Source organism: Ctenopharyngodon idella, chromosome 19, assembly GCF_019924925.1.
Source record: "Ctenopharyngodon idella isolate HZGC_01 chromosome 19, HZGC01, whole genome shotgun sequence".
In the NCBI taxonomy this organism is placed as follows: Eukaryota; Metazoa; Chordata; class Actinopteri; order Cypriniformes; family Xenocyprididae; genus Ctenopharyngodon; species Ctenopharyngodon idella.
The window spans coordinates 16,356,876-16,381,355 of NC_067238.1; the positions used below are offsets into that span (position 1 = coordinate 16,356,876).

At 34.0% G+C, this 24,480-nt stretch overlaps 1 protein-coding gene and 1 long non-coding RNA gene across 6 annotated transcripts in view; both read left to right on the plus strand.

The window, feature by feature from the left end:
* Positions 1-5,667: 5,667 nt before the first annotated feature.
* Positions 5,668-12,940, plus strand: LOC127501645 (uncharacterized). Its single transcript, XR_007926667.1, has 7 exons — positions 5,668-5,789; positions 9,053-9,181; positions 10,854-10,901; positions 11,176-11,238; positions 11,363-11,425; positions 11,912-12,016; positions 12,795-12,940. It is a non-coding gene; the product is annotated as an uncharacterized LOC127501645 (long non-coding RNA).
* An 8,033-nt stretch (positions 12,941-20,973) lies between these two features.
* The window catches only part of LOC127501622 (CD209 antigen-like protein E), a 41,779-nt gene continuing 38,272 nt past the window's right edge, over positions 20,974-24,480 (plus strand). For 4 of the 5 annotated variants that reach the window (XM_051873734.1, XM_051873733.1, XM_051873732.1 and 1 more), the window contains exons 1-4: positions 20,974-21,127; positions 22,894-23,022; positions 24,289-24,336; positions 24,439-24,480. In XM_051873734.1, the coding sequence (XP_051729694.1) occupies positions 21,031-21,127; positions 22,894-23,022; positions 24,289-24,336; positions 24,439-24,480 (316 nt within the window). In that variant the 5' untranslated portion in view covers positions 20,974-21,030. The remainder of the gene's footprint in view (positions 21,128-22,893; positions 23,023-24,288; positions 24,337-24,438) is intronic. The other variant, XM_051873739.1, reaches the window with a different exon arrangement.

Consider the following 24,480-nt stretch of genomic DNA (forward strand, 5'->3'; position numbering starts at 1 on the left):
TTGGTTTGATTGGATAAGGCATCTGAAGGGATGAAAACAGGAAAAAGTCTTGTAGAAACAGACAGTACCAAACTGTGATGTCAAAGGCAAATTTGACAACGAAACAGCCTACTATACTTTGGTGATTTTTATTTTTATTTATTTTTTACAGTATATAATGATTGCAAAAAAAGTGTCGGAATGCACTATACCCCTGAATGAGTATTTTAGAAGGTGTCCTGATCTGCTGCAGCAAAATCTAAATGCCGATCTTTTGAGATTTCATGTTTAATAGGTGTCAGGGGTGGCTGTATATAGAGTGCATGAAGATGAAGAGTACAAGGAAATAGTCTTTCAATACAAAAATCCACAGGAATTTGGGCAGAAACACTGGCAACATCCACGTAACAAGAAGAAACTGGACAAAGAACTGAACAAAACAGGTAGTACTTATACCAGAACTAAATGAGGGAACTAATGAAATCATTGATGAACACCAGGTGAACAAAATGGCTAATGAATACACACGTGAAAACTAGATCACAGGGAAACACAATCACACTAGAACACTAATCACAAGGAAACACGACAGCTCACTCTATTAGGGCTATAGTAAAGTAATAGACAACTTATGCTGTTTTAAGACAGAGCAAATATATCTCGATTGTGATGCTTTTGCCACCATCCTCATTCTTTCCTCTTGGAGAACTCAAATACATGCAGAGGCAGTATTTTATAATTAATTTATAATTGTTTTATGTAATTATAAATAGGGTTAGTCTCAATAATAAGCATTAAGGAATCTTGCAGATATTCTATTTCTATAAGTTAAATAATATGATCAATTCACTTCTCTGTAACAAATTAGAATGAAAAAAATTGTACAAGTTTTTGGCCAATCGAATCAAACTTTACTTTTTAGCCGAACACGAATTCCGATAATGTGTGTGCGAGGTAGTATTTCCCTTAAATTATTTAATTCTTTAATCCCTAAATCCAAGTTTGCCATTTTTTTTTTTTTTTTTTTTGTCATTTGTGTGATGTGTTGTTTACTAATGTGACTAATATTTTACAGTGTAAGACAATAAACCAAACCGATGCATACTTTCTCATCTGTATCTATAAGTTATAGGTATTAATCATTTTTAATGTACCTATATATGGATATATATATATAAAGTAAGCTATGTCGTAGGTTATATGTCTGATATAAATGGTCAGCATATTTTATGCAACATAGCAATAGCTTATTTCATTTTTATATTTAGGCGTAGCCTATAAAAAGCAGATAGGGTAGGCTATGCAGGTTGCAGATTTCGCTGCTTTTGGGAAAGCATATTTCTACGAAATTTGAAACATTCCGAAATTAGATGTCTGTTCCTGAAACTTTTAATGGAAGATGGAGAAAATGTTTGTGGAATATCTCATGCTTTTCCAAATTAGCCGTTCAAGCATGGCCGGTTTGTTAATAATAGAATCTGCTGCTTTATTTAACTTTAATGATGCACTGCATACTTTCAATGTGGATAATCAAAGGTGGACTAGGATACAATCGAATCATGAGTTAAATTAAGGTAAGAAAAACACAAACGTGTTACAACGTGTCTTCACACATAAACAACACTTTGGGAAGACGATCGGTTACTCGCACTTCCGACCGGTCGCCATAGGAACGCGTTAACAACACATAAGAACATGTAGGAACATGTTACATGAAATAATGATATGATGTTATTCCGCTAGGTGGCGACAAGTGTCTCATAAAATGTATTTGATGTGTCATTGTATCATTCATTCAAGAGATCTGAAAACTCAAGGCTGTGGAAATAAAATCTGTTGTTTATCCTTTTGATCTTTCATTTAAAAAAGTGACTGTCTATCGTGTTTTGATCTAGCCCTTTACATTTCCCTTCATTTGTGAAACTCAAAATTCACCTCTGCAATTCTTCAATTCATGACACATTTACAAAAAAAAAAAAAAAAAAAAAAAAAAAAGTCTAATAGAAATGTATAGACCCTTTTACAGCCCACGTGATCAAATAGTCGCGCGCGCATTTTGGCAACGGAAGTGGTGTTGTTCCCCAGTGGTTCTAACGTATTCATAAGCATCCAGTGATTTATATGCTCGCAATTTCTCTCGGGTGTACACGCTCGGTTTCTCAACTAAATATATTTTGGCCACTGTATATTTGGCCATCTGCTAACGTCTTCTATCCACTCCACTATAGTACACGGATCTGGTAGCCGGATACCATTTGATAAAGTCAAATTTTAAAATAACTTTCTCTGTCTGTGTTGCTTAATCCGCTCGCGTAGCTTGACACGCTGCTGATTCTCGCCATAGTTTCGTTGCCAAAATCCGCGCGCATACGTTGCTACGTCATCATTGTGTACAAACAGTAAAAGGGTCTATAGAAAATATGCTTGACAGTTTATGGCAACTAGTTCAACCATTTTGCAGTTAATGACTCATGCAAGGAACGAATGCCTAGGTGTTTTGAGGGGTAAGACTATTCAACAGGGAACCATATCATATATTTTGATCATCATGACATAAGCAATTGATAAATTAGGAAACAACAGACACTTACATAATCAATTGCATCAGTGTACTAAAGCATTTTCAGCTTTTTTCAAGAGAATGAGAAATTGCTTTTATGATGTAGCCTACGCAAGACTAGATGATGTGGAGGTTGAACAAGTAGTCTTGAGAATTTCAGTTGTCAAATGCACCAAAGCGACTGAGAAAAACTGTAAAACTGCACACATAAAATTGTATGTATACATAGCAACCCTTTGATTGGTGATTGTTTCTGTAAAGTATGTATTTTTTGAGGTCATGTCTCCCTGTTATACTGAAACGCAACCCCGGCATACTAAAACAGTCTGCAGCGTTTTCGAAAGTCTCTGTTTTTGATGTTCGAAAACGCCGACGTAGTGTAAACGACAGGCGTAACCATAGTAAAACGTATGCGTTTTTAAACGAAAACGCACTAGTGTAAACGGGGCCTAAGACTTTGAGGCGCAAAATTTTCAACAGAACATTAAATGTTTACCTGAAGTATCTTATCCAGACCCTACCTCACCTCTCTCTTTCTTTATTTCTCTCAAACACAGAAGCACCCCAAAGCACATCTATGTTAAGGGATGGGACATTACAGATTGACAATGTCACTGCATTTAACTCTACACAATGCTGGTGCAATGATAGTTTGTGTGTCTATTAAGTTGCATGCTGCAGTCAAATCATTGTAACAGGTATTTTTCAGTTTCCAGACCATAGTCCTAAAAATCTGTCTGCTAAACACTGCTGACAAAGTAATATAATGCTGTCTACATACCTCAAAGATACGAAGGTCTCCTAATGCCTCAAATCGAAGTTGAAATAAAGATGATTCAGATTCTACCATAACGGCAACAACTTAGAAGATTTATGAGGTTAATGCAGTGGGGGTTGTTTGTCTTAAGTGCAATTATCTTATATTTCTCTGTTATTACATTTTAGGCACTTATGGGGTGAACTCTGAAAGGGGAACAAACACCTGATAGTATTATACTGTAAAGTTTTTTTTTTTTTTACAGCACAGTACTGTAATGTTTTTACTGTAACAAATTGTTGTTGCTGATTACAGTACTGTAAAATTAGAACTTTATGATGGCAAATCTAGCTGCCAGTAGTTTAATGTTTACAGTAATTTAACAGGGACATTTTTGCAGTGTTAGTGGCTGAACCTCAAGAGGAAGAAGCTAAACACATCCTAGCCAAAACCACATACTGTTTCCTGCACTGGTTTCAATCTTCACTGTTGCAGGAAATTGTTAACCCATGTTGTATATGAAGCATTTCCGGCTTGAGTTTGGCATCTGAATTGTATGTAATGAGATAACACATATGTAATGAGTGTAACATAACCTAAACAAATTTTCTTCTTTAGGATTTTCTGATCTCTAAAATGAAAGTGTCGCACTGGATTGGTCACAATGATCATGGTCACTGAAGGACACTGGGTTTGGGTGAATAACCAAACTCTCAATGAAACTGGAGTGCAGTAAGAACTCTGTGTGAAATCATAATTCTACTCAAATGATAATCAATGTTTAAATGACAATTGTGAATTTATGACAAGTGGAGAACCAACAAAAAATGGCTATAACCTAAACTACAACATTATTGCAAACATGAAAAATGTGTCTATACACAGATTGTTTGCGTGTTAAAGGTTCTGGTATAATGAGGGGCCGAGTGAACCTGATAACTGGAGAGTACAGGATCCGTCTGGAGAAAACTGTGCTAGTCTGAGAGAAGAGAATGACAACTTTCAATCTTTACTGTAAAAAAAAAAAAAAAAAAAAGGATAATGTACTGGCAGAAAATTACCAATTTACAAATTACAATTACAATTTTACGGACATTTCCGTCAACCCTAAACCAATGCAATGAAGTTCAAAATTCAAAATAAAACACTTGTAAAAAACAAATACGGAAAATTCTGTCAAATTAATACAGTACATTCTGCCCTATTTTCATGGGTTTTTTAGAGTGTTGGTTTGATGCTTCTTGAAACAAAAAAAAAAAAAAAAGAAAATGTTTATTTGTGTAAAGAAATATTAATTTACCTTCATCAGTGGTAGTAATTAATGAGGTCTATTTTGATTTTGTATATGCACATTAAACTAGAGGTAGGGCTTTTTTGGATTTGCTTGCTCATATCAAGTTTAAAATGCTACAAGATCTGTGTTTTGTGTCTAAAATACAGCAACAATTAACTATAAGACTTATTGTGTGCTATAGCTAAATAAATAATGTAAATGTAATGTGTGCTACAGCTATTTCAAGACGTTTGAGGCCACATTATAGGTTTGTGTGAGAAACAGAATTGAATTTAATCACTGATAATCTGATAATTTTGCATTTTTTCAACATGCAACTTTTGCCTGTTCTGTCACTTTGTGTTTCTATCTGTTCTTTTCTCCATAAGAAGTCACTAATAAAATCCTCTAATGCTTTATTGAAAGCTCTATGATCAGTAATGCTTGTGAAGTTCATCATTTGTAAGTCACTTTAATAATAAATGACTAAATGTTATGCAATTTTATTACTGCATTTTGTCAGGAAAAAGTCTTGTGGAAACATACGAGTGACGAGCAATGCTGCAGGAATATATCTGTCAGTTTTATATATCATTATGTTATATTATGTTACAAAGAACTACTTGTTTTGTTTTCTTAAAAAGTAGCTGGATTTGTTTCATAAAAATCTGCTGAATTATTTTACAAAATTGTTAATCTTTTGACAGCCCTAAGATTTTAAGTCATAAATTGATTGACAAAACAAAGCAAAACTGTTTCCCTTAGATCAGTGGTTTTCAATCCTGGTCCTGGGAACACACAGCATTTTGTATGTCACTCTTTTCTGTCAAATTCAGTTCAGTTTATGGAGCTCTTTCCTACTGAGCTGATGATCTGAATCAGGCGTGTTTAATAAGAGAGACATACAAAATATGCAGAGCGGTGGGTCTCCATGCAGGACCAGGATTGAAAACCACTGGCCTGGAACATTCTTAAGAACAACCTATTTGGGAATAAGTTAGTTTGATATATAAGTGTTAGTTCACAAGTTCACAGACCTCTAAAATCATTATTTCCTGTCTGTATTAATAAGAGCGACACTTTATGTGACTTCCTTATTCTCAACAAACTCAACTAGCACAAAAGTCTCAGCAGTCACGTCTTCTGTCAGGCTCATCAAATGGATTCAGACTATGAAAATGTTTCAGTTGCTTCAGATGAAAACGGCTTTCAATACAACGGTAAGTTTGGGATGATATCAGTATGCATTACATTTCTGTTTCTAGCACTGCAGTAACTCTAAAAGGTTTTCTTATGTTTTTTCAACAAATACACATTTGGAAGGAAGCAAAAAGGAAGTAGGAGTAGGAGGCAGAGGGGAAAAACAAGAATAAAGAGAAAAGAAATCTTTAGATAAGAGAGAGAGAGAGAGAGAGAGAGAGAGAGAGAGAGAGAATATTAGAAGATATACTGAGAGTCAATGCGATATAAAACATGAGCCCATTTCTGTTCATCCGTAGGTCTTTGAACAAAATAATAATAAAAAATAATTATAGTAATGATTATAGTAATAATTACAATATTTTTTCATACTTGGAAAAAAAAAAAAAGAATAAGAAAAGGATGATAGGGATTGAAAAAAGAAGACATTATTGTAGTATTAGTAATTGCAATATTCGAGAGGGAGGAAAAGGAAAAAAAGGCATGTGCATATATATATATATATATATACACACATACACTGTAAAAAAAAAAATATCATTTGTTATCATAACATTTTTTTCTTTTGTCAAATTAACTTAGATAATTAATGTAGTTCAGATAACATAACATTTTGAGTTTCTGTTGATTAAACCAATCGCCTTCATTGTATTAACTCAAACTTCATTGTATTAACTATTCATTGTATTAACTTAAATTTTTTATTTCAATGAACTCAAAATTAAGGCAACCAGGTAACTAACTTTTTTAAGTTAAACCAACAATTATTTTTTACAGTGTACAGGGACATTCTAAAACGTTAAACCTGAAAAAGCTTAACATGGCTTAATTTACTAAGAAAGTGTTATTAACAAATCAAACTTAGTAAAAACCTTACTAATAAAGCATACTATGTATAGAAAAGCAGGTGAGCCCATAATATGAACGCAATACGTTTAATTACACATTAAGCATTTTCATCCCATAAAGAAAACGCTTATCGTGGCTTGAGTAATACACTCTATCTACTCAATAAAATTGTGGCAACAGATTACAAGCAATTTTGTTAATTAAATTCAACATATAAGAATTAGTTTTTGTGTTGTTATTGTGATTGTCATTATGGAGTAGTGTTGTTCTTTTGTTGTTTTTATTGTTGTAGTGCCTTGAGTGTAAGAAAGGCGCAATACAAATAAAATGTATTACTATTATTATTATTATTATTATTAAGAATTGAGTTAGAATGAATCAAATTAATTCCTTAAAAGTCAACCATTTACAATGTGTAAAATTAGCAAACACCATTACAAAAACCACAAACTGACATAAAAAGCAAAGAGTCAAACTGCCCAACTAAAAGAAACACTGATCACCACAATGGTGATCAAACATTTTCAATAACATCAACACCAACATCTAAACCTCTGTTAATTCTTGTGTTTCTCTTTCCTTCAATGACTCTGCTTGTTATCATCAGGTGTCTTCAGTGTTGGCAATAAAAAATAAAGAGCTCTTAATTCATCTTTCAGATATTTTTGTTTAAATTTTACTCGTTTTAAATGGTTGACATTTAAGGAATTTATTCGATTAATTCTAACTTAATTCTAATTGTTGAATTTAATTAATAATATTGCTTGTAATCTGTTGCCAAAATTTTATTGAGTAGATATAGCGTATTACTTTTTACAGTGTAAGACAGTGACATTAAAGACCAAACTTAGTAAACACTATACTAATAAAGCATTCTATACAGAAAAATAGGTTTGTGCAGAATTTGATCTTTAAATATCACTTAGTAGGCTACATTAAGTGACGTTAAACGTTTTCTTTATAACGGTACATATATATATATATATATATACACACACACACACACACACACACACACATATGCATACACATACATACATATCCCTTCCCTTCCTTTTTCTTTTTCCCGTACATGGTAAAGATATGCATTCTATGTGAGGTATTGATTCACCAATCAGGGTATCTTGATGTTCAAGTAAGGGGCAATGGAGCCATATTGTTATTTGAATTCTGATACTTTATGTTTGAATATGGCTATCATGTTTTCATTATTAATATAGTCATTTAATAGTTTATTTATTTAATAGTATCCATTGTGTAATAGAGATTTTGTTTTTATTTTTCCAGTTGATTAGTATTGTTGTCCTGGCAATAACTAGAGACAGAAGTATAGGTTTAATGTATTCCGGTGAGGATTTTATTTGTGAATGATTGCCTAAGAGACATAATGAAGGAGTTGCTGGGATTTCACAGTTAAAAAAATACAGACAGATTGTCAGTAACATCTTTCCAGAATGAGAAAACTAATGGACAAGACCTGAATGTGTGAAGATAATCATCTTGAATATTGAGAGTGCAGTGCACATTTGTCAGACTCCGCTATACCAATTTGACACATTTTATATTGTGTTAAATGTGTTCTATGTATAATCTTGTATTGGATTAGCTGAATTTTGGTGCTTCTACTTATATTGAATGTGTTATTGCAAACTTGTCTCCAGAGATTACTATCTGTATTTATGTTTAAGTCTTTGTCCCATTGCTTAATTAATCAATTTTTTAGTGAGTTGTATCGGGATCATAGTGAACAAGTCCTGGGTAGTATAGACATTTTTACTGTAGCGATTCGTCCTATGAGAGATAGTGGTAGATTCATCCAGCGATTTAAGCCTTCTTGTATTATTTTAAGTAGCGGAGTGAAGTTTAGGTTAAATAATTCAGATCAATGAGGGGATATATGTATTCCTAAACAAGTAATATTGCCCATGTTAAAATGATTTTCAATAAATCCTGTTCACTGAAAAGGGAATTTATTGGTAAAATACTATATTTGGACCAATTTATAGTGTAGTCTAATATTTTCGAGAATCTATTAATGAGAGTTAGCGATTTTTCTGGGTTTTGTAAACATAGTCAGATATTGTCTGCATACAATATTTTATGTGTAGTCTTATTTATTGTAAAACCAGAGATGTTACTGTTTGTTTATTAATTTACTTTGTAATTTGTAGTATTTGGAGGACAGCAGTGGTGGCAACAATAGCAACAGCACTAATACTAATATACTACCATGGAACATATACATCTAAACAACCAATCTGTCTCTTTTTTTTCCTTTTTATTTATTTATTTATTTATTTATTTTTGTTTTTGTTTTTGTTTTACCTATTAGGGGAAAATTATGTAGATCTGTCAAAAACATATTTAGATAATTGCTTAAAACAGTGCTGTGTGAACTGGTGTAAAGTTTGTCATTTTCTCATCAAATTTCCAGGCAACTCCACTGAAGAGCAAGAAAATGAGAGGAAAGTCTGTCCTCCTAAATGGACTAAAGTTCATCTGATTGTTTTGGCTGTTTCTCTGGTTTTTGCTCTTGGGGGTCTCTGTATTCTGGGTATACTGTGTGAGTATAACTATATCATTTTGATAACTAATATTAGTTTATGCACTGAATTAAATGTGAAATTTTGAAGCAGAAAAGACTGAAGTAGTATTTTCTTGTGAAACGTACTCCAATAATATTTGTTTTATATACAACTTTGAATAACAATTTTTACATTGTATATCAGGGGTCGGCAACCTTTTTGTCATGAAGTGCCATTTTTAAGTTTCTGAGTTGATCACTGTGCCACCCCCAAATATGTATAAGTACACAAACATATTTTAAATATTCATAATGGCTAACATAGAAATAGTGCAGAACCTTAAATATTTCTAAAGCAATTTTTCTTAAAATTTGTTTTACATTTGTCAAAATCCTTTAGTTTTTTTTGTTTTCAGGTTTAAAGAACAGATTTCCAATAGGCACCTGGTCATTCATGCGTTAAACTGATCGAATAGCTATCCGTTTTGTTAAAACTGTTCCATTTACCCTTTGCAACAGACATGCGTCTCTGCAAAATGAATATAAATCTAACCTTCAATTCCTGCGCTCTATGCAAATTGAATGGAGTTCATGTCAAAGAAAGCAAGATATGAGCTTTTCTCTTCATACCTCAATTGCAGTCTTCGATTTTAAGATCAAAGACTGCAATAGACCTTTATCACACTTCCTATATCTCACACTTCCTTCCACTGAATGATTACCTCAAAATGTAGATCTGTATGGTACTTTATCTGAATGAAATACATACACCTATCTCACTGGTGCTCACATGCCAGCAATTACTCCTCCGTGTGCCATGCCGACCACTGGTGTAGATAGATAGATACAAATAAATTGTTCAATTAACTCAAAAGTAACAAGTTCATTTAAACAAATAATGATTTGATGAACAAACTTATTAAATTAAATGAATAAATTTAAAGGGATAGTTCACCTAAAAAATTTAAATTCTGTCATCATTTAATCATTTACTCATCCTCATGTTGTTCCGAACTCATGGCGTTCTGATACATTTGTAACAACTAAAATTGAAACATCTTTACTGAAAAAATCATAATATAAGAATTATTTGTTACATTTACTCTCCTGATGCAGTCCCATGCAAAGCATGCTGGGAACTGCAGATCCAATTATTCACGGAGTCCCAAAACAAAATGATTATGTTAACTTTGTTAATTATGTGCATTAAGTGCATTGAACATAATTGTGACACAATGTCCAAGAATTTGCTGCTTCTGCAGAGCAAGTACGGCACTTGTTACTGCAAATACATACACAACACACTGCTGTGAGCAAGTAAGACATGCTGCTGCTGTACAATATAGTGTACATGAATTACCCATAGCAGATCTATACAGGTGGAGCTGGGGAAGGTGGAGGGTTTCATAAGGAATCGATAGAGCAGACTACGCAAAAACGCATGGTGATATAGCATAAAAACCTATCATAGATGTTGACTTTCAGATGATTTCTGAAAGCATGCTGTACTGCTAAGGCAAATGCTACTCATGTATTTGAAGATTGACCATGCAAGTCCATTGGCTATTAACCAATCACCTGTGTCCTATAGATAATGATGTGATTACGAGCATTTTGAGTTAAGGACCTATTAGCCTGAGCATCTAGAGTTTCACGACAGAACTTTATATATATGTCACTGCTATACTGCTTATGCTTTGTCTTTAATCAGATGCCCGGCTTTCAGTGAAACTGTCTGCCCAGGAGACTAAGAGCACACGTGAGTAAAATGTATTTGATTCTTTAATGACTATAAGTGAATTTGTCAACTTGTTTCTGTACCAGTCATGGCAAGAGAATTTCAGGAACTTATAGCCAACTACACCAGAGTTAGACAAAGTGCATGCAGCTATTTTCTAATTCAGATTTCATTCAACTCATTTCATCACAGGTTTTTTCTCCCTTTTTTTCTCCAGTAAATACAAATCAGTGCTTTGAACACATTTCTCAAAGAACGTGTTTTCTCCCTTTTTTCATAACTTTCTTTGTACCAGTCATGGTGAGAGAGCTTACTGACAACTACACCAGAGTTAGAGAACATCTCCGCACTAAAGACAGTAAGTTATGTTAGTTTCAGCTTGAACTAGTTTTGATTAACCCCACAACCAATTTCAACACATTTTGAACACATTTCTCCAACCACTTGTTTTCACCCTTTTTTCATAACTTTCTTTGTACCAGTCATGGTGAGAGAGCTTACTGACAACTACACCAGAGTTAGAGAACATCTCCGCACTAAAGACAGTAAGTTATGTGTAACGACTGAACCGATCAAACACACCGTTGTCATAGCACACTCTTTTCATAGCTCCATTTTTCTGTTATGTTACGGTTTCATTCACTTCCACTTTCTCATTCCCCATGTATGTGTGATTTGTGTGTATGTGTTTGTTTAGATTAGTTATGTGGTCGTGATTCAGTTAAATAAAACTTTTGTGCACATTCTTGCGAGTTGATCCTGGTCTGCTTATAAACAATTTAACGATTATGATCACAGCTACATGCTATGAAAGAGTTGTTTTCCTGTGGCCACGGAAAATATCCTTTCTGAAGAGTTGATAGACGATCAATACTGAGTGTTTGTTGAACGAACAGATTAATTGATTGTAATATTAGTTCAGCTATATGAAGTTAATTTGATTAACTGATCCAAATATTTATAATTAATTATAACAAGTTATGATTAATTATTCATATTTCCCTTTTGAGCTAATTTGCTACATATGTTAGTTCCAGATTCACACATATCTGTATCTGGATCAGTAATGGAAGGAGAGGTTAAGGAACTTATGGCTAACTACACCAGAGTTAGAGAACAACTGTCCTTTTACGAAGGTGAGCAGATTCTCTTTTAGATGGCTTAGGCTGTTGTATCAAAGGGTTAGTTCACACAAAAATGAAAATTATGTCATTAATTACTCAGCCTCATGTCGTTCCAAACCCGTAAGACTTTCGTTCATCTTCGGAACACAAAGATCTTTTTGATGAAATCTGAGAGATTTCTGTCCTTCCATAGACAACTACCACTTTGGCATCTTCAAAAAGTTCATAAAGTGATCGTAAAACTAATCCATATGAATTCAACTCACACATCATTTGCGGTAAACGGAAGATCAAGCATGTTTGCTTGACGCATGCAAGAACCAATGAGGTTCATTCTCGTGTGTTATGCAGCACGTTTGAGCTTACGGAAGAGGTTCTCACACATCAAGCAGATTCAGTTGAGCTTCTGTTTATATTCGCAGATCAATGTTTAAATGTAAATAAAAGCCTAAATTAAATCTGTTCATCATATAACGTGATTGTGTCTCTTCAGAAAATTTTGACTAAACCACTCAATTCATATGGATTAGTTTTACGATCTCTTTATGAATTTTTTGAAGCATCAAAGTGGTAGTTGCGTAGCTGTCTATGGACGGACAGAAAGCTCTCAGATTTCATCAAAAAGATCTTCATTAGTGTTTTGAAGATGAACGGAAGTCTTACGGGTTTGGAACAACATGAGGGTGAGTAATTAATGACATAGTTTTCATTTTTGGGTGAACTAACCCTTCAACTTCAAAGAGTTTCATGATCTGAAGTATGGATCATTTCTAAATGTTTTTTATTTCAGCATTCACAGCTCAGTCTTTGAACTGTGAAATGATCTTGACAGTTTGGGGTGGAAAGTTGTACTACTTCAGCTCTTATAAACTCAACTGGTCAAGCAGTCGTGCTTTCTGTGTTTCAAAAGGAACTGATCTGGTGATCATAACCAGCCAATCAGAACAGGTAAGACTGAAGTTGGATGTGCGTCAAATCAAAGAACTGTACTGCACTGTGATTTTGCGCCAAATAAACATGTATAATATACAAAAATGTTTTACAGGTTTTTTTTTTTTAAATTGCTTTCACACTAAAAGTGGTATTGAGTTGAGGCCCACTCAGTGAAACCATTCACTCATGTATATAATCTTGAGACCAAGTCTGCCAAACTGCAAAAACATTATATGCTTTACACATAGTTCCCTACATTAGACATCATTCAAAACTAACAGCTCTTGTGTTTCATTTAGAAAACCCTGCCATTTAAATGACACAATAATTTCCCGATTACCTACAGCCAGTGATCATGTGTGAAAACACATCAACATAATTTGTTCTCTTAGAAATCAAAACGTTCTGGTTACTAACATAAACTTGAGATAACTTCCCTGAGATAATGGGAATGAACATTGTGTCAGTCGCTGACGGAAGCCATCCTGCAAGGCCGGTGCCTGGGGGCGCTTGACACAAGGGTGTGTAGAGTTTAGAGAAAAGGAGCCATAGTTTGAGAAATTGTGTAAGCAATTTTAAAAAACTATTACAACATCACATCTCTTCACTGAATTTGTAGCTGTATATAATTATGAACTATGTGCCTTTTCTCAATTAGATGTTTCTGATCTCTAAAATTAAAGACTGGTATTGGATCGGTCTCACTGATCTGGACACTGAAGGACACTGGGTTTGGGTGAATAACCAAACTCTCAATGAAACTGGAGTACAGTAAGAACTCTGAATGCAATTGTTCATTAACATATACATACATACATACACACACACACACACACACACATATATATATATATAAGAAAATCACATTTATCATCATTATTGTTAAAGTACAGGAAGGAATATTAAAATCTTTGCAATAATGGCATATTTTACAACAGCGGTTCTCAAAGTGGGGTCTGTGACCAATTGTCACAGTCTGTTTAGTTTCACTTTCAGTTTATGGACTTTGTTTGTTTTCCATGATCACATGTTCTGTTTCCCGCCTTCATCATTAGTTCATCTGTATCACCTGTGTCTCATTAATCAACCTTGTTATGTTTGCTATTTAGTTTCCCCTGTTCACTCAGTCTTTGTCCGTTCACCGTTTGAGTAAGTTGTGTTGTGTATCTATGCCTGTAAACCTGTGGATTACGTTATTAAACTAGTATTTGGATTTATTCTCCTCGTCTGTGCTCCTTCCTGCAACCAGCTGTAACACCAATAGCCAGGGGGTCCTCGAAATAATAATAATATGCTATACTGTATTTACTGTGTTTTATTTTATCATCTAAAACGTGCTGTGACTTATATTCCAAAGTAACTTATATATTGCATTTAACATCAAATAAGCAAAAAGTAGACACTTGAAGGTTTCTATAGACGCATTTCTCATGTCTGTGCTACAAATATTTTGTTTTGGTTAATTTTTGTGAGGTGCTCCTGAAAGAAGTTCACGGAGACTGAGACGGCAGAAAGCGCATCCTGTTTTATTTCTTCATTTTACGAAAGCAAATGTTTTGTTGTTATTTTGAATATACACAAAAATAGTTTTGAACCCTTTATAGTTTTGAATGATGTTTTACTCTTATCTGTATGACCATAAATTATGGATATGTTTCAGCTGCACGTTTTTCCTACGCCCCATAATGCTTTACGTAAATTATGGGAGTAACTTCTGTTAAGCTATAAACAATCAGTGAAAGTTTCGCTCTATGAAAGCAATAATAAGCATTTTCAAAAACTGGGTACAATGAGACAACATTATTCTACTCACCCTTCAACAATCGAACATTTAAAAGTTTAAAAGCATTAACAAATTACTACAACAGACCATGAATAACCCCTGATTATTTCCACAGCAATATTACGGATGTGTTCATCAATGTAGTAATATATGTAACATATGATGTCTTAATCAAAAATGTTCATTTACTGTAACAGTGAGTGATAATAAGTGATTTCCGTAATTTTGACTGACAATAAATATTGTATTTACCTGATTTAGAAGCATTCCAGTAAGCACTGCTTATATGGATTATAAGTGAAAAGGGGAAAAATTACATTTTAAAGCATCCGTGTGAAAACAAACCTGGAAAGAGACATGAGGATTTGGGGAGAAAAAATTCTTGTTATACCATTAAAATACCAAGCATTACATTAATTTCCTGACATCTGAAAATAGAACATGAAGGACATTTTTTTTTACAGCTCATTCAGTCAAACTGATGGATGAAGATTATTTGTAGCGCAACCATATGATTTGTTTCAGTCTTTTTGAGTGGATTTTCCCCAAACCGGAAGTGCCTCCCATAATCTAAAATGCAGTAGGCTCGTTAGGAAAAAGGTGGATAAGAAAAAAATCCAAGTGATCGCACCAAACAACATATCAGTATAGCATTTCTAACTGTATATCACAGCCTATTCATACTAAAAATTGTAGTAATTCAAACCAAAATAATTATATTATTCAAATAATTCAAGTAATTCAAATTAAAAAATGCAGTCATCCAAACAAAGAAAAACTTCTTCAGCTCAGTTTAAATGGTTTGTTGTACAGTAGGCTGTGCCTCAGCGTGACCACCGCACTTTCATCTTACCGTGTTATTCCAAACACATTTTTTGAGCATGTGAAGGACACTGGATATTGGGAAATACCAGTTTCACTTTCGCTTTAAATAAATTAGTTTAGGCTGTAAAATAAATGTTGTTTGTAATGAATGCCAATATTGTTTATTTTATAGGCTACTTATATTTTTCATTCTTGTTTTGTTCTGAATACTGTTGAATTTAAAGCATTTGTTTTTGAGTCAGGGGAAATAAAATACATGTTTATAATATTTGTAAACCTTTTGTTGTATTTAACAGTATTTTACATTATTTTGGAATGTAATAATAAAATCTGACTGATACACCGATGCGATTTATGTGTTTTTAATCTCAACAACTTACATTTGACCAGTGCCACTACTCAGGTACAACTTATTTTCCAGAAAATGCTGTATTATTAAAAAGTGCATATTTACAGATGGGGACCATTTGCGCCAACAAAACAAGCATAATATGTTCATTACTCCAACCCACATTAACTTTGGGTTTAATCACTGTTATAATTTTCAACCCTATACAGGGTCACTGGCCTCAAAAAAGTTTGAGAACCCCTGTTTTACAAACCCTGATCGTCTGTTTCTTCTATTGAAGGTTTTGGCACGAGAGGGACACTCAGAAAAGTGAACCTGATAACTGGAATATACAAAATCCCACTGGAGAGAACTGTGCTACTGTGAAAAATGATGTCAGCGGTTTAAACAATTGGTTTGATGTTTCTTGCAATTATCCACTGAGGTTTATCTGTGCAAAGAAACAGTGATATGTAATGAAAGGGGTCTGTTTTGTACATGCACGTGTAGGGAAAAGAAAAACAGCATGTCATGGGTTTGATTCCCAGGAAATGTATGAACTGATAAAACATATTACCTTGAAGGCAATGTATGTCGCTTTGGATAAAAGCTTTTGAAACTTTTCAAGAAATTTTAACAGCTTGATATGAGTCCTCTCTTTAAAAGAAAAAATTCAAATGGGCATGAGAGCATTGTAAGGACGATATATATAAATATATATATATATATATACAGTCATGTGAAAAAGTTAGGACATCCTGTTGAATTCCATGGTAGGGCATAATAAAAATCATCTGGTCCTTGGCAGGTCTTAAAATTTGGAAAATAAAACCTCAGATATCACACCGTGTCATCTTTTATTCAACATAAATAAAGCCAAGATGCAAAAGACATGGGTGACAAAGTTAGGACACCCTATATTTCAATTGCTTGTAGATCCATCAGAAATGACTTGAAGTAATCATTTTCTGTATGACTTTATCAGTCTCTCACATCATTCTGAGGAATTTGGCCCACTCTTCTTAACAACGTTGCTCCAGTTTATTGAGGTTTGTGGGCATTTGTTCAAAGACTATAGAATAACACAAGACACGTCACTTGTATTATTATGAATGGGAGAAAGTGCAACGCGCAATATGGTAGAATAAGTCCCGCCTTCTAAATAAGAGCCAATCGCCAATAGGTAAAGTCATCGCATCACTGCAGCAGCCGTTAGAAGCTCCAGTTCCTATAGAAACAATCAGACGCGCACCTCCAAAATGAGACACAATCCAGCTAATGCTGATATGAAATTTAATCAAAAGTATGGCGAACAGCTTTGGAAAATTTTATTTTTCCCCATTCAAAGAGATAGGAGCTGCACTTGCATGCCCAAGAGGTGTTTCAAAGATGGCCGCCGAGTGAAATGACTTGTCTTAAAGTGACTTTGCATTTGTTAATGCACAGCTCTCGTCACAGCATTTCAGTCGGGTTGAGGTCTGGACTTGACTGGGCCGTTGCAACACCTTGATTCTTTTCTTTTTCATCCATTCTGTTGTAGAATTGCTGGCGATCTTCGGATCATTGTCCAGTTGCATGACCCAATTTTGGCCAAGCTTTAGCTGTCGGACGGATGGTCTCACATTTGACTCTAGAAAACTTTGGTATACAGAGGAATTCATGGTCGACTCAATGACTGTGAGATGCCCAGGGCCCATGGCTACAAAACAAGCCCAAAATCACCAGCCCTCCACCAGCATGCTTGACTTTTTGGTTTGAGGTGTTTCTGCTGATATGCTGTTTTTGGTTTTCACCAAACTTGGTGATGTGCATTATGGCCAAACATCTCCACTTTGGTCTCATCTGTCCAAAGGACATTGTTCTAGAAGTCTTATTGTTTGTTCAGATGCAACTTTGCAAACCTAAGTCATGCTGCCATGTTTTTTTAGTGAGAAGAGGCTTTCTCTTGGAAACCCTTCAAAACATTCCATACTTGTCCCGTGTTTTTCTAATTGTACCGTCTTGAACTTTATCATTTAACATGTTAACTGAGGCCTGTAGAGTCTGAGGTGTAGTTCTAGGGTTGTCTGCAATTTCTCTGAGCATTGCAAGCTCTGATCAGCTGTCTTGAATGTTTTCCACGTGTGAATAATCTATCTCACTGTATGGAATAATGGACTTCAGACTGTTTGGAAATGGCCTTGTAACCCTTCTCAGATTGATAGGCAGCAACAATTGCTTCTCTAAAATCATTGCTGATGTCTTTCCTCCTTGGCAATGTGTTAACACACACCTGAAGTCACTCAAACTGCCAGAACTTCAGCTTGTTTAGACTTGATCAGTTAATCAAAGGCATTTGATTAGCAGTGCCTGACCGTTACTTACCCTCTTAATTCCTATGTTAACAGTAAGGGTGTTCTAACTTTGTCACCCATGGGTTTTCCATTTTGGCCTAGTTTTTGTTAAATCAATAATGACACGGTGTGATATATCATGTGTTGTTACTCATCTGAGGTTTTATTTTCCAAATTTTGAGGCCTGCCAATGACCAAATGATTTTTTATTACACCCTGATACAGAAAACCATGGAATTCAAAAGGACGTCCTAACTTTTTCACATGACTGTATGGACAAGATCTGTTTTGAGTATGCATCTAAAATAACTGCAAGAAATAAGCCTTTAAAGTTAGAACAAAAACATTTTAAGACTACAACACATAAATAGCATTCCCAAAACGCCCGACCCAATTACTGTCATGTCTAGGAAATTATAGCCTAAAAGAAATTTAGTGACAAGTGGGACACACATTAAAATGTCTCATTAGGGCTTTGTGTTCACATAATATATGCCTATGTATTGTGTATAATTATTATGTGTATATATAAATACACGCATATGCATGTATAAAATCAAAAATATATATTAATTTATAAATAAAAAATAATAAATATAAATATTTTTACATTTTTATATTATAAATAAAATATTAATTTTATATATATATATATATATATATATATATATATATATATATATATATATATATATATATACATTGACCTACATTAGTAGGTCAGTAGGTTACACAAGGTATTTTAACTCAACAGTACTTATAAACAATTCAGTTAATCTCTGATAACCGCTTCATTTGCTCTGATGCCTGAATTTAAACAGTGTATAAAACCACAATACTACAGGTGAAGGAAAAATGGCAAATTGCTGATATGTTCAGTAACAGAAATGAGAACAGTGGGCCGTTTCAATAAGGAGGTTCAACCAACTCTGAGTTAAAACGTGAACCCTCAGTTGATTTACCCTGTGATGGGTTTTCAGTTTCGATTTGCTTTACTCATGTCAGGTTAAAAATGCTCGATTCTTCCTCCAGTGAACTGAACTGAAAGCTCCATTATAATGTCCTGACTAACTTTACATTTTAATCTACATTATAAGCTCTAAAGCGGCCATACCTGTTAATACAAAAGCTTTTTTGTTTTGGTTGCTCACACATCACTTGCAATCAGTTTGATGCTTGTGTATGAAATAAAACTGCTGTGTTGAGCAGACGACAGCCTTGTGGTTGAACAAGATCTATTTTGCATCTAAAATAACAGCAACAACTTCAATAACTATAAGACCCGTGTACTATAGCCAAATGAATAATGTAAATGTAATGTGAACTACATCTATTTTTAGTCTTGTGAAGCCATATTAGGTTTGTGTGAGAAACAGAACGGAATTTAATCACTGATGATTTTGCATTTTTACAACATGCAGCTTTTGCCTGTTCTGTCACTTCTCTTTTGTCCACAAGAGGTCAGTAATGCAGCATCCTCTACAGCTTTATTGAAGGCTCTAGAAAGATCAATAACGCATGTGAAGTTCAATCATTTGTAATCGTAAATCGTTTTAATGATAAAAGAGTGAGTAAAAGAGTAAAGTTCAATAATTGGCTAAATGTAATACAAAGTTATTTTACATATTGGTTTGATTGGGTGAGACATCTGAAGGGATGAAAAAGGGAAAAGTCTTGTAGAAACACACGAGTAAAGAGCAAGGCTGCAGGAATATTTCTGTCCATAGTCTTTATACACCATTACGTTATGTTACAAAAAACTACTTATTTTGTTTTGCTTTCTTAAAAAGAAGCTGGATGTGTTTCATAAAAATCTGCTGAATTGTTTTAAATTATTTCAATCTTTTGACAGCCCTGTATTTGAAGTCATAAGGGTTAACAAAACAAAGTGAAATTAAATGTCAGAGCATTTCCCCTGAACTGTCTTAAGTACAATATGTTTGGAAATAAGAGGTTAATATGATATTTAAGTGCAAAAACCACACATAGTACCAAACTTTGACTGTGATGTCAAAGGTAGCAGACCTTAAAAAATAATCCATTTCACACCTCCAAAAACAAATTTGATGAAGAGACACTATTGTAACATGTTCTGTTTTGGTTCTGTTTTCCCTGTTCTGATTTGCCTGTGTTCCCTAGTTAGTTTCCTTGGTTGTTAAATAGTTCTACACACCTGTTTCTGTTCAGTTGATCACTCTCCCTTCTATTAAAGCCCTCAGTTTCCATTGTTTCATGGTCCGCTATTGTTTATGTTAAGCGTGGTGATTTCCTGAGCTTTTTCCTTGTGATTCTCCTACATGTTCCTAGTAGAGTTTACTTTTGAAGACTCCTTTTGAATTCCTTTATGATCGTGTGCTTACTGCAGCCCACACAGCGCCTGACAACTATGATGATTTATATGATTGCAAAAAAAGTGTCAGAATGCACAACCACATCCGAATGGCTGTCAAATGAGTATTTTAGAAGGTGTCATGATCTGCTGCAGCAAAGTCTAAATGCCAAAAATGTGAGATTTTATTCTTAATATTAGGGCTAGAGAAGCAATAGACATTTTATGCTGTTTTAAGACAGAGCCTGTACAGTATATCTCGATTCTGCCACCATCCTTCCTCTTGGAGAACTCAAATTCATATAATTATACCTTATTTCAAAGACTATATCTCATTATATTCAAACATGAAATATTAGTTGCTTGATCTGTTATTCAGACTCATAACTTCCTGTCTGTATTAATAAGGACGACATTTTAAGTGACTTCCTTATTCTGAACAAACTCAAGCAGCACTCAAGACTCAGTGGACACGTCTTCTGTCAGACTCATGAAATGGATTCAGTCTATGCAAATACTGATTTCATACTTTCAACAGTTGCTTCAGATGAAAACTGCTCTCAATTCAAAAGTAAACACCGGGATGATATCGGTATGCATTCATTTCTATTTTAACCATGTAGCACTGTAGTAATGCTGTATAAGGTTTTCATTTTTAAACTCTTAAAACTAAATATTGGTATTGATGGATCCATTAATAACCTTTAACATTCATGGAATTATTCCATTCCACAAAAGGTTCTTTATATTGTAAAAATGTTCTTCACACTAAGAAAAAAAAAGAAAAAGAAGAAGAACTGTTCACATAAAGGTTATTTGGGGAACCTACAATGGGTTCTATGGCATTGCTATGAAAACCACCTTTTGGAGCTTTCATTTTTAAGATTGCATGTTTATTCAACAATTACACATTTGGCAGACTCTTTTGCTCAAAGCGGCTTACATTACATTCAATATTTTTTCCATTCATGTGTTCCCTGGGAATCAAATGCTCTCAACACTGTCATTTAAATAAAACATAAAAAAAGCTCTGTCTTCCCTGTAGCTCCGACAGCAAATCATGATACAAACACCAAGGTCATGGATTCAGAAAGAAGAAAGAGTTCACATGCAATGTTAAACGCAATATAAGCTGTTTTGGATAAAAGCATCTGCCAAAAGCATGAATTAATATGTGTTTAGATATACTGCCTAAAGCAACAATGATGTGAGAACTGGTGTGAAATTTGACTTCCGGTGTATAGACTGTAAATGTTGATATTCTCAAGATGCTGTGAAGAACAGTAACATATTTTGGTAACACTTTACAATACGGGTGCACTAATATGCATTAGCTGCTTAACTAATGCAGAGATAATCATGTTTTAATGTATGACTCATAAAGAGATCTAAACCATTAATTTATGATTAATGCATCGGCAACTAATAAAGTTTCTATATGATTAATAGATTAAGTAATATATGAATTGTTATTAATTAAATGTGTCATAATGTATTAATTCCTTAATAACATATTTTATTAACTAATAGTGTAAGTTAATGTGTTAATTACCACAATAGTTTGAAGCCATGTACTTCAACTTCCAGTTGTCTGCTTTAATTAATCATTAGTTAATTATTAATTATTAGTTGCTGATGCAGTGATCATTCATTAATGGTTTAGTTCTTCATGAGTCATACATTAAAACATGATTGTCTGTGCATTAGTTAAGCATGAATTAATGCATATTAATGCACCTGTATTGTAAAGTGTTACCTATATTTTTATCATGAGTGGATAGGGGTCACACAGGCGTAGTTGTAACAAGATCTTTATCTCAGTTAAGGTTTAAATCAAATATCCAGTTACTCTTGTTTTCTCTAGCAGTGGTTTTGTATGTTTTATTTCAAACATCCAGTTTGAAACTCTTAAGATCTTAAGATGTGAATTCTATTCTTCTAACTAAATTTCAGTACATTTATTTTATATATTTTGAGTAACAATGATCACAATTAAAATACACTGGAAAACATTTAGACAAGAGTCAACTGAGGGTATTTTAATTAAATAAAATTTTAAAACTGAGTTCTCAGGACAAGAACACAATTCACAAAATCTAGTTGGAGCAAGTTGTTGTCTTGATCACCAGCTGGAGTGCCTGTGAAAGCCACCAGGGGGCACTCCAACAAGGACTTTCACCATTTCCATAAAGACTTCATTTCCCTTCATCCTTTGTCCGGACTCATCTTCCATTATTGTTTTCACCTGTGTCTCATAGTGTCATTAGCTCACCATATATAAAGCCCAGTTTATCATTCACTCTTTGCTAGCTCTTGACAGAGGTTAGAAATAACATCTCATCAAATTTCTGACCTCAGGTAACTCCAAAGAAGAGCAAGAAAGAGAGAGGGAAGTTCATCCTCCTAAGTGGACTAAAGTTCTTCTGATTGTTTTAGCCATCTGTCTTGTTTTTGCTCTTGGAGGTCTCTGTATTCTAGGGATACTGTGTGAGTATATATTGAGCTGTCAATCGATTAAAATAAAAATTAATTAATGACACATTTTTCTGTAATTAACTGTGATAAATCACACCTAACATTACAGTTTGTAATATATTTTAATATTGTAATACTTTCACATGGAATCTCCAAAAATAATGTAGAAAAAAAAAACAAAGACAATATATCTTAAATATTTGTATAATGGCAAAAATTGTTTAATGGCTGCTTCACAGCCGGCGCGCCAGTACATATTTTCTTCTTTGAAAAAATCACGCTTAAATGATTTAACAGCATTTAAATGATAGCGTCATCATATTCTGTGTAGTGCATCCAAAGGTTTACAGAAAAAAATAGATGCTGCTTCAATTGTTAAATATTTTTATTTAATTGTAGTGGTTAAACTGAACCGCTACAACAACCACCTTACTATCAATAAGCAGTAATTAGGAGGTTGTAAGATTGAAAATCTATAAGATATTTTAAAATGAACAAAGATATTTGCTTTACTGTTTCAACACCCTCTCTCTTGCTACAAGGGCCATTTGGAAGAGTAAAAGGTGTCGATAGTGATCAAGCCCTGTAGGTCAAAATGTATATACATTGGAGGTCTATGAATTGTCACACCTTTACCACAGTGGGGGAAGTTTTAATCTTCTGATTGGTCAGTTTGAATGTCTCATATTTGGGTTTCAGTCACATGGTCAAGGAAGGGATAAAAGAAGACCTTAACTGTTGCTCTGTCTCTCTTTATTCTCTGCCTCTTTTCTTTCTCCCTCTTTCTCCCTCTTTCTCTGGTAACTTTTTATATACATGCTGGGTACGATTAATGGTATATGATTATCATCTCATACATCTCTTTTGTAACTATTTTAAGTGTAACCATAATCAGATATTGTCATTAAACCCTTTCAATTACAAATGATGTACTAACTAGTTTTGATTTAGTATTAATATTAATGTGTTCCCTATTGCAATACAATATCGTCACACTATAGCAACGCTCTCCCACATATTTTGCTATTATAACTGCACTTATTTCCGTCGTTGGTATAAGTTGCAGTGGGTGGTAATAGACAAGAAATGTACAGTTTTCTACCATCTTGCTGATAACGTTTTAGTTGCTCGGCAACCCTACAGCCTGAACCACTGTAAGAGGTCCACCCTTGCAAGATTATTAAGGGACAACTCCTAGTTAATAGTGAATGTCTTACCTAATCGAAAGTGTTACCAATGTTATATCACTGCTACTGCTTATGTTTCATCTTTAATCAGATACCAGTGTTTCAGTGAAACTGTCTGCCCAGCAAACTGATGGCACAAGTGAGTAAAATGTTTCATTAACTGTGCACAAAGACAAATAATTATGTGAGTGACTTTGTCTGTTTTCTTTTTTCCACCATTCTCTTCATGTTTTTGTACAAGTCATGGCAAGAGAGCTTGAGGAACTTAAAACCAACTACACCA